The sequence below is a fragment of the Papilio machaon genome, chromosome 21 (genome assembly GCF_912999745.1).
Source record: "Papilio machaon chromosome 21, ilPapMach1.1, whole genome shotgun sequence".
Taxonomy (NCBI): domain Eukaryota; kingdom Metazoa; phylum Arthropoda; class Insecta; order Lepidoptera; family Papilionidae; genus Papilio; species Papilio machaon.
In genome coordinates this window covers 1,235,454-1,246,563 of record NC_060006.1, presented here as the reverse complement: position 1 = coordinate 1,246,563, position 11,110 = coordinate 1,235,454, and the positions used below count along the sequence as shown (strand labels likewise).

At 42.2% G+C, this 11,110-nt stretch overlaps 1 protein-coding gene across 1 annotated transcript; it reads right to left on the bottom strand.

Annotated features, from left to right (window-relative positions):
• Positions 1-2,179: 2,179 nt before the first annotated feature.
• LOC123722207 lies at positions 2,180-8,098 on the bottom strand. The gene has a single exon (XM_045683317.1). The coding sequence runs from the start codon at positions 8,096-8,098 to the stop codon at positions 2,180-2,182; it is 5,919 nt and encodes a 1,972-aa protein (XP_045539273.1).
• Between the last annotated feature and the right edge of the window lie 3,012 nt (positions 8,099-11,110).

The following is an 11,110-nucleotide window of genomic DNA, read 5'->3' as shown; positions in this document are numbered from 1 at the left end:
GTTCACAATAACCTTTATCTAATATTCTCCAAACGGTCTCTTGAAACTATTCAGATAAACCCCAATATTAATTCTTGGCCAATAATTTAAGATTGTGTTGTCATTTCCAGTCACGTATACAAACAATGATGACGTGACGAGTTCCGAATAACAGAGGATATTATGATTGAATTCTGACATTATCAAAATTATAGAACAAATCTATATACTCGTATATAAAAGAAAGTCGTGTTAGTTACACTATTTATAACTCAAGAACGGCTGAACCGATTTGGCTGAAAATTCATGGGTATGTAGTTGAGAACCAGGTTACGGACATAGGATACTTTTTATCCCGTTTCCTTTTTTTAAATTCCGCGGGAACGAAGTCGCGGGCGAAAGCTAGTTACAGATAAATTAATGTGCCTGTGACTGTACTTTTTTATTATTAATCATTTTTTAATTACGACATGTACAGACTCTTGGTCCGTACGTTTTTTTTGCACATATTCTTTACGCTAGATTACAATAGTGAGTTCCTTTTTTCTTTTTTAACGGTTAGTTATTTTTTATATACATTTAAAAGTCTAGACCATGTTAGACTGCTGAAATAATAGTTGAATGGTTTATTAATAAAAAATTAAAGCTATTTCTATCCGCAAGAAAACTAGGATGGTAGAAATTAATTCTTTAAATAAACTGATATAATAAAACGAATAACTTTTCAAATAAAGTTTCCTAAATAGAATAAGTAAAACTCGTTAATCTCCAGACACCAATTTGTCTGATAGCTCGCAGCTATACCGTCATGCCGTCACGCCATCTCGCCGACACGCCGTCATGCCGTCACGCCGACCTTCGTCTTGTTCTGCTCCAACGCGTAGAAAGGATTATAAGTAAACTGATTACAAGATGTTTATGAATTGTTTTGTTTTGTAATAAAATTGTGACATTGCTATAAGTAGGTTTATACTTTCTACTATAAGCTCATGACGTACAAAGGGCAATTTTGTATCACGCGTTATCGTAACTTTATCGACAAAATATGTTAAAGTGTGTAAGAGATTGGTTTTTGTACTTTACTGCTTTACTGCACAAATTTTTATAAAAAAATGTAGATACGTTACGAAAACATTCTCACAAATATTCGTGCTAGACCCTCAGGTGTCCGCTAGTTGTCATTTTTACGTACAGTCGTTTTTGAGAATATGGATTCCATGTAGAGGAAGACAAAAGAAAGCATGAATGGATTGTATAAAAGAATATACATATACGTAGGAAGTGAGTGATTTCATGTATAACGGCCGTAGAGATGTGTGGAATCAAGTACATACAGTCTACACACTCTTTAGGGAAAAGGGCAGTTTACGAATCGTTTTAATGAATATAGATAAATATTACAAACGCAAATTTCCGACAAGCCATACGTATTGTTGGCGTTTGCAGTGGACTGTATTGTTCGGTTATACCAAGGTTACATCGAGGTTACAATGAAACACGCAGTTTGTTTCTTCGGAGGTCAGCGGCGCAAGGGGGATCTTCTTCTGTCTTCGGAGGCCCGGTTGGATCCCACTCGACGCCGTGATTCGTCCGTCTTATATACTCTCCGGCGCCGAGTGAAAGGACCAAGGTCAGACAGAGAAGGATGCCCCCCCCCCCTGCGCATGATTCTCCCCATTTATTTCCTTTATTTACTTTATTTACAATATTTTCCGTTATATACTTATTAATTTACATATCCTTTTTCCATTTAACACACTTTTACATCGTTCATACAGGACATATTCGATTTATACGCGAAATGCCTCCGTTAATCACCTTCCCCGCCTCCACCGAGGGGGGAAGTATAAATATCGCGCGCCCCCCCGCATTCGCCTTTATTTTCGTCCTGGCGCTCGATCCTTAAACATCTACGTGAAATTCTCTTTATTATTGTTATTTTTACTACATAATCTACGGAATAACATAAAAACATATTTAAAAAAGTACATTCTTAACCTAGTCAATTTCAAAATGATATTACGTAACTTAATAAATAAATCATAATTTTAACTTAAATAAATTCTTCTAAGTATCTAAATATGTACATATTCATCTTTCTCTTTTCGTTTGTGCAATTATACGAATCTTGACAACAATATAACGAGAAAATAAGAGTTAAAAACATTATACTATTTACATTTTCTACAAGTTTGCTTTCCTAACGATGCTTATGCCCTCTTATGCGATTAGACCCCCGTGGGCTGCAGGGTCCGTTTAACGCTGTCGTGCACATCCTCCCGCCGTCGCCGAACCGCGATTCCGTTGGCAGCACGACGAGTTTCTTCGTAGGCCGGCGCAGGACGTGCCCGTTGCTCGTGGTGACGTCGACGACGCGCACCTCTCCGTCAGCGCCCGGGTACAGGCGGGTCACCCGGCCTCGCGGCCAGGTGTTGCGAGGCAGGTTGGAGTCGCAGATGATTACGACATCGCCCAGTTGAGGGGCGACGCCGCCGGAGCCATAGGGCTCCCGCCGGTGACGGAGCAAGGGCAGGCACTCCCTCACCCATCGGCGCCAGAAGTCATCTGCGAGGGCCTGGGCGCGCCTCCACAGCTGCCGGGCCGACACATCGCTGCTGGTGAAGTTGCCCGGCACAGGCGCGTGGCAGTTCGGGCCGATGAGGATGTGGTTGGGTGTGATGGCAGCCTCGTCTGTCGAATGTACAGGGACATGGGTTAGCGGACGTGAATTTACTGTATTTTCAACTTCAACTAATAAAGTAGACAATGTTTCTTCCCGAGGATACTTTTCTTTTAATACGTTATATAACGCCTCCTTCACGGAGCGCACCAGGCGCTCCCATGCACCTCCCATGAAGGGTGCTGACGGCGGTATATATTTCCATGTGATGCGACGACAATTTACTTCATTTTCTAGAGCCTCTTGAGCGGCCTCTGCCAATTCCTTGTTCGCCGCTTTAAAACAGGTCGCGTTGTCGCTCCAGATCTCTTTGGGGAACCCTCTCCGGGCAAGGAATCTTCGTAGCGCTGAAATAGCCGCATCCGCGCTTAATGAGCTCACGACTTCGATGTGAATGGCTCTTGAAGTTAGACATGTAAATAACGCCCCGTATCGCTTTTCTCTATGTCTCGCCACAGTTACTTCTATCGGTCCAAAATAATCGAGTCCTGTGAAGGTGAATGGTCTTGCGTGATGAGCTACTCGAGCCGCGGGAAGGTCGCCCGTGTACGGTGAGGCTGGCTTGGCTTTTCTAATGCGACACTGCATACAACTCTTGATGACAGTTTTAACTGACGGTCGTATCTTCAATATAAACAATCTTTGTCTTAGTTCGTTCACAACCATCTCTACACCTCCGTGATGCAATTGTTCGTGTACGTGCGCTATGTAGAGCCGAGTGTAGGGATGTTTTCCGTCGAGTATGGGTGGGTCGACATCTTGTGACGTCCTTGCTTTTACACGTAGAGTTCCTCTTTCATCCATATAGACTCTTATGTTGACGAAGCGGTTGTTCTTACTGATATTCCTGCCTCTCTCAATCACATCAATTTCCTCTGGAAAGGCCTCTCGTTGGCTGGCATTCATCCACAGCAACTCCGCTTTTTCTAGTTCTTCTGCGGTGATCATTTTGTAGCAGATGCTCGTTTTTCCTTCTCGAGCAGTTGAACGCGACGCTATTTTTTCCCCGGTATTTCTCCAGTCCGGGTCACTTTTTTCATTCTTTTTTGTACGTTTCCAGGAGGCAGATACGACATTTTTTGGGTTTTTGCACAGTCGAATAAATTGTAGGACTCTCGCAGTGGCTCGTATCAATCTATTCCATTTGGAGAACCTCCTCACATCGGGAAGACATTCGCGATAACTGTTTTCTTCTCTCTGTAGAGCGTTGCACCTCTCTCTACGCTCTGCGACGTCGTCCTGCGTTATTACTAGCTCTACCGGCCACTCTTCTTCGTTTCGCCTGAGGAACGGCGGTCCCTGGAACCATCGATGGTTTGAGCCGAAGCCCTCCGGTGTATTCCTGGTGGCATCGTCCGCGACGTTCTCCTTCGACGGCAGCCATCTCCAGTCGTTCTTCTTTGTGGTTTCTTCTATCTCGGCTAGGCGATGTGCGACGAAGGTCTTATACACGCGGGGTTCCGCCCTTATCCAGGTCAACGCTGTCCTCGAGTCACTCCAGTACACCTTCTTGTCGACGGGAAAATCATGTTCGTTCAATACCGTACGCGCCAGACGAACTCCCAGCACCGCAGCCTGTAGCTCCAGCCTCGGTATCGATATAGGCTTTAATGGTGTTACGCGACTCTTCGCCGCTGCTAGAGCTACTTGGACGCTGCCGTCGGGCCGGGTCATTCTCCAGTATACTGCTGCCGCATAGGCTTCTTCGCTTGCGTCGACGAAGGTGTGGATCTGATATTTTACTGCCGGCTGACTGTCGTAACACCGCGGCACCCGAAGACCCTCTGCCACTGTTAAAGTTTTCAACCAATAATTCCATTTACCCGCCAGCTCTACCGGGATAGAGTCGTCCCATTCTGTTCTATATTTCCATGTGTCCTGAAATATCCTCTTGGCTGGAGTGGTAATCGGCGAAATCAATCCCAGCGGGTCGAATAGTGCCATAATTATGCTTAAAGCCTCCCGTTTCGTCGGCGTTCGCTTACTCTGAAGCACATCTTCAGGTATCTTCATTCTGTTTGTATTAAATCCAATATAATCCTCCTGGACATGCCACAATAATCCTAAAGCCTTCTCTGTATTCTTTCCTCCTAGGCTCACTGTGGTTGCCGGTATTCTACTTAAATTTTCTGTTAAATTTTCCGTTAAGTTTTCTGTTAAGTTTTGAGTTAAGTTTTCCGTTAAGTTTACTGTTAAGTTTTGAGTTAAATTTTCTACAATTTTAGGTTCATTTGACGTCCATCCATCTAATACAAAGCCTGCCTTCTTATGTATGAAATCTACTTGTTTTGAAATTCTTTCCGCTTCTTCGAGGGTCCCGAAACTTTGCAAATAATCGTCCATATAATGGTTGTTCTTTATAGCTGCCGCTGCCTCTGGGTATTCTTTTGAATATTCTTGTGCGTTCTTATTTTTAATGTAGAGTGCCGTGCAAGGTGACGACGTCGCTCCGAAGATTAAGGAAGTCATCCTTAACTCCTCCGTTTCGTTCTTGCGCCGCTGACCTCTCCATATGAAACGTAGTGCGTCCCTGTCTTCGTTTCTTACTTTTATCTGCATAAACATCTCCTTTATATCGGCGGTGATCGCATACGCATGTTGCCGGAAGCGCATGATGACGCCGGGAAGCGAGAGTAACAAGTCCGGTCCTGAGTATAACATGTCGTTCAGGCATACTCCCGCCGACTTGGCGGCTGCATCATGCACCAGTCTTGGAGGTTTGTGCGGTTTCATCGGGTTAATCACTGGAAAGTGCGGCAGATACCATGTACGCCCCTTCGGGGGTGGCATTGGAGCGCGCTCTGCATATCCTGCCTTGAGGAGATTTTCTATTCTTTCTTCATACTTCATTTTCAATTCTACATTTTTGTCTAATCTCCTCTGTAGCGAGAGCAGTCGCCTCTCTGCGTCTTTAAAATTGTTCGGAAGCTCTACGTCTCTATTTTTCCATAACAGCCCTGTTTCAAAACGCCCGTCCGGCAGCCGGTTACTAGTTTCTTCTAAAATTTGTATCGCCCTCTGCTCGGGATCCTCTTTCGGTCTCTTCGGTTCGATGCCCAAGGATTCAAGCTTGAAATAATTCCTTATTTCCTCTTCAATATTCGTCTCTTGAATCCTTCCGCAAAAGGCTACTACGGTTGACAACGAACTATGACATCCATGGAGAACCCATCCTAGGTTAGTTAGTGATGCTACTGGTTGGTCTCGTCGTCCTGATCGCAGTTCCCTTGTTACTATGAGATGCCAATTATCCTGACCGATCAGTACCTTCGGTGATGCATGGCTGTACATTATTTCTCCCTTAATATCCATCAAATGACTGCAACTACTCAGGTGATGATCGAAGACCGTCTCTGGAGCAAATTTCATTCTCTCTACCGTTCTCACGGCCTCCAGTTCGTATTCATTTTCCACGTATTTTCCACGGATGTGTAGATTGATAATTTTACTGTTTTCCTGTTTCATTTCTGAACCAATTCCTTGTATCCACATAGGCTTCGATGGTCCGTCTGCCCCTATAATGTCCGCTACCGACGCGTCAATAAGAGTCACCGTACTTCCCTCATCCAATAAGGCGTACGTCTCTATTGTGGTGAGAGGTCCCCTTAACACAATTGGCGCTATCTTCAAGTATGCTCGACGACGATCGCACGGATTGGCGGCTGTGATGACTTCTGCCGTTGGCTCCTCCTTATCCTTTTGCGTTTTCCTGTCGTGATGCAGCAGCTTGTGATGTTTCATTCGGCATCCGTCTCTACCACATAGAGTTGCCTTACAATGCTGTCTCAAATGTCTTGTTGAGCAAAGACATTGGAAGCATATCCTGCTCTTCTTTACGGTTTCCCATCTTGCGTTTACATCCAGACTCAAAAAAGACTTGCACGTCGGTAGCTTGTGATCCTGCTGACATTGTGGGCATTTCTGTTCAAATTGTTTCTTATTGACAATGAAAGTACGTTCCGGTTTTCTGAATCTTCTCTCTCTACCCTCATAATCCTCCGGAACATTTTCCGGCAGGGCGTAGGCGCTGCACTTGTCCGCCTCTTCATTCAGAAACATAGACAATTTCTTCAATTCTGGAATATCTTCTACTTTCCTTGACGAATAATCATACCACTTGTTCTTTAATATTGGTGTAAACTTTTCCGTTATTATTCTTGCCATTTCCGGGCTATATAAATATTGTTTCTTCTTAAGGGCTTCAATTGTCCCTACTATATTTGCTATACGATTTGCGAAAATACATAATTCTCTCGGGTTATCCGTGGCTCTATTCAATGCCTTCAATTTTTCCATTTCCACATGTATGAGAGCTTCTGGCCTTCCAAATCTTCTTTCCAGAGCTTCTACAATTGTTCCAGGGTCTGACTGACTTATCAGCAGGCAACCCGCCGCTTCCCTCGCCAATCCTCGGAGGCTGCGGCGTATTCTCGCTACATTTTCAGTTGCCGTAAAATATCTAAATGATTCTTCATACGCAGTCTTGAAGCTCAGCCAGTCTCTACTGCTCCCATTAAACAGTGGTAATTCTTGAATATACTTCGGGGGCTCTCTCGTTCCTCTCACAGCCTGCGACAACGCTACGGCGAGTGTGTTTACGTCGATAAGCGATTGACCCGTTTGCGCACAATTCCTCTTCTCTTTGGCTTCCAGGTCTTCTTCGCCCACATACGGATTCGACTGCGACGCGACTGGTACGGAACGCGACGCGTGCGCTTGGGAAACGGGCGCGGCGCTGTATACTGGCGCGGTCGCGACGCGAGGCGCAGCGGTCATATCGGGGACCTGCGCGGACACCGAAGGCGCAGCGGTCATATCGGGGACCTGCGCGGACACCGAAGGCGCAGCGGTCACGTCGGAGACCTGCGCAACGCGAGGCGCAACGGTCGTATGGGAGACCTGCGCTTGAACCGACGCGGACGTATGCACTAACACGGCGGGTGGAACTGCCGAGGTGTCTTCCTGTAACCACGTCTTAATCCTGTGTGAAGACAGTTCCTCTTCGGCTTCATCTTCCTCACTATCGTCCGTTTCCATTTGCAATCTCTGTAGGCGAAGCTCTTCTAATTCTTTTTCGGCTTGTATTTGCTTGATCTTCAACTCGGTTAAACGTTGTCGGGCTTTCATTTCCTCAAATAATTTCCTTTTCGAAGCTACCGAACGTCGGGATGTTGTCTTTGTCGCTCTTACGGTGCGATCCGACGTCTTCTCACTCTCCTCAGTAGCTTCAGTGTTCGCTGTATTCTCGCTTCCATTTGTACCAGACGAAACACTTGTTGTACGTGAGGAACTTTCTTGGGGGGTTCTAACAGCTTTTTCCTTGCCAGTATCGGTACTGACCATAAGCCCCTCTTGATTCGCCCCTGAAGTTCCAACGGGCACTTCCGACACATTCCCTCGTCGCTTAGCGTCTCCATCCATGCTGCGTGTTAAAACCATTTTTCTTTTTTCAATTTTCTTGGACAGGGATCCGGCGTCGAAGGTCCATAGAATGTTGGCGTTTGCAGTGGACTGTATTGTTCGGTTATACCAAGGTTACATCGAGGTTACAATGAAACACGCAGTTTGTTTCTTCGGAGGTCAGCGGCGCAAGGGGGATCTTCTTCTGTCTTCGGAGGCCCGGTTGGATCCCACTCGACGCCGTGATTCGTCCGTCTTATATACTCTCCGGCGCCGAGTGAAAGGACCAAGGTCAGACAGAGAAGGATGCCCCCCCCTGCGCATGATTCTCCCCATTTATTTCCTTTATTTACTTTATTTACAATATTTTCCGTTATATACTTATTAATTTACATATCCTTTTTCCATTTAACACACTTTTACATCGTTCATACAGGACATATTCGATTTATACGCGAAATGCCTCCGTTAATCACCTTCCCCGCCTCCACCGAGGGGGGAAGTATAAATATCGCGCGCCCCCCCGCATTCGCCTTTATTTTCGTCCTGGCGCTCGATCCTTAAACATCTACGTGAAATTCTCTTTATTATTGTTATTTTTACTACATAATCTACGGAATAACATAAAAACATATTTAAAAAAGTACATTCTTAACCTAGTCAATTTCAAAATGATATTACGTAACTTAACAAATAAATCATAATTTTAACTTAAATAAATTCTTCTAAGTATCTAAATATGTACATATTCATCTTTCTCTTTTCGTTTGTGCAATTATACGAATCTTGACAACAATATAACGAGAAAATAAGAGTTAAAAACATTATACTATTTACATTTTCTACAAGTTTGCTTTCCTAACGATGCTTAAGCCCTCTTATGCGATTAGACCCCCGTGGGCTGCAGGGTCCGTTTTACGCTGTCGTGCACACGTATAACATGTTAACGCGAAATAAATTAAACGACAATTGGATAAGGATCACGTGATATAAAACTATACCTTTGCTCAACGAGCCATGTAGTTGACTGTTTGTCAAATGAAATTGTCAAATCAATCATTGTATATCCTAAATCAATCCTTATGCTAGTTTCACACGAGTGTAATGGGCCTAGTATGAATGTTTGTGTCAATCGCCTTCGGTACGAAGTCATATGTATAAATTTTTGGTGTACTTACAAATTTTAATACAAATTTTGTCGATGACACGAAGATGATTATCACAAATATTCCTGTTAACCCCACAGAATTACGTTGATCTTTCCATTTATCGTTTACCTTTTTTTTCAGCGTACCACAAACGATAGTGTAAATAAAAATAATCCAAACAATAAGGTTGTTCTTGGTGAAAAAAATATATTTGGTCCGATTTATGTGAGTGGCAATATCAATCGTACGCACAATAAAATTGATAGCACATGTATTTGTTCTCGTTACCCCGAAAGCCTCTCGAGCCTGTAAGTCCGGTCACGTCGGAATATTCAATGACCGACAATAGTTACAGTACAATATTGTACCCGTGTGACAGCTGAATACTGAAAATGAAATTCCGTATATATCTATTGTTTTGTATCCTTCGATTTGATTGACTATATTTTTTATTTGAACGTATATGTGATTTAAAAGTATTATTTTAATAAAGTAATCAATTCATTTTACTTTTCAGATATATTTTTTTTCGTATTTTAAACAGAATTTTTCATAGCTTTACAGTTTTTTTTTAAGGATTTCTATTATATCTCAGAACTACCTATATCTCGTACATAGTATGGAAAAACTACTACAACGATAGTTGATTTATTCATTAATAAAAGTTACAGATAATTAAAATGTTCTGAAAATATATTTAAAGTCGTATTACAAGATACGATAGCGCTTTTTGTTTTCTATCGAATCCTATCCATTGCCTCAACTCTATCCATTTGCCTCAACCCTATCCATTCCGGACTTCAATTGGACATAAAAGTGAACGTTCAATTTCAATTAAAACGTAGTGACGATGAAAATTTTATTACGTAACTCAGTCGACTTGCTCAGTATCCATTTGTTGTGTGCTACGAAACCTTTCTTTAATCCATGTTTTTATTTTTTTATTATTAATGTTATAGGTTTCCTATATCAAAATCCTTCTATAAACATATTGTTATCTCTGTTTTATCAACAACTAGCTTTTGCCCGCGACTCCGTTCCCGCGAAATTTAAAAAAAAAAAAAAAAAGAAGCGGGATAAAAAGTATCCTATGTCCGTATCCTGGTTCTCAACTACATACCCATGAATTTTCAGTCAAATCGGTTAAGCCGTTCTTGAGTTATAAATAGTGTAACTAACACGACTTTCTTTTATACAATACTAGCTTTTGCCCGCGACTTCGTTCCCGCGGAATTTAAAAAAAAAGGAAACGGGATAAAAAGTATCCTATGTCCGTATCCTGGTTCTCAACTACATACCCATGAATTTTCAGTCTAATCGATTCAGCCGTTCTTGAGTTATAAATAGTGTAACTAACACGACTTTCTTTTATATATATAGATAGATGACAGGAATGAAGAGAGAGATTTTTACAGACATTTTGGTCTCAGAAACCCACGGTGAGAAGTTGAAGAATGTTTCTTACGAACAATATATTAGTGTATAAAATGTTATTTTTTTATGACACGAGGAATGCATGTTGTATTTATATTGAAAGTAAATTAATTTTCCTAAAATATAATGTGCAAAGACGACAAAACAAAACATTTCACATTTTGCAAATAACATTTCTAAATTGAATTCAACGTTCGAGACTAGACGCTGACAAGGTAATGCAATTTAATAGGAAAATTGGGTTTACTTTTTCATTAAAAAATAAAATGTTTCCTAGCTGTGCCTTGTGAAAATTTAACTTTACACTTTTGACGATGGAAGTTAATTTTGAAATTATTAGTTTCACGGAAACGTTTCTAAATATATTATCTACTATTAAGCTCTGTTAAATAAATAAACAAAAATATGTAAAACATTGATGGACATCAGCAACAATAATATTTATCGCACGAATGGACCGACTCGCTTG

What these genes read in the sequence shown, in the direction of transcription:
- LOC123722207 (XM_045683317.1), bottom strand. Translation starts at nt 8,098, where the DNA reads ATGGTTTTAACACGCAGCATGGATGGAGACGCTAAGCGACGAGGGAAT.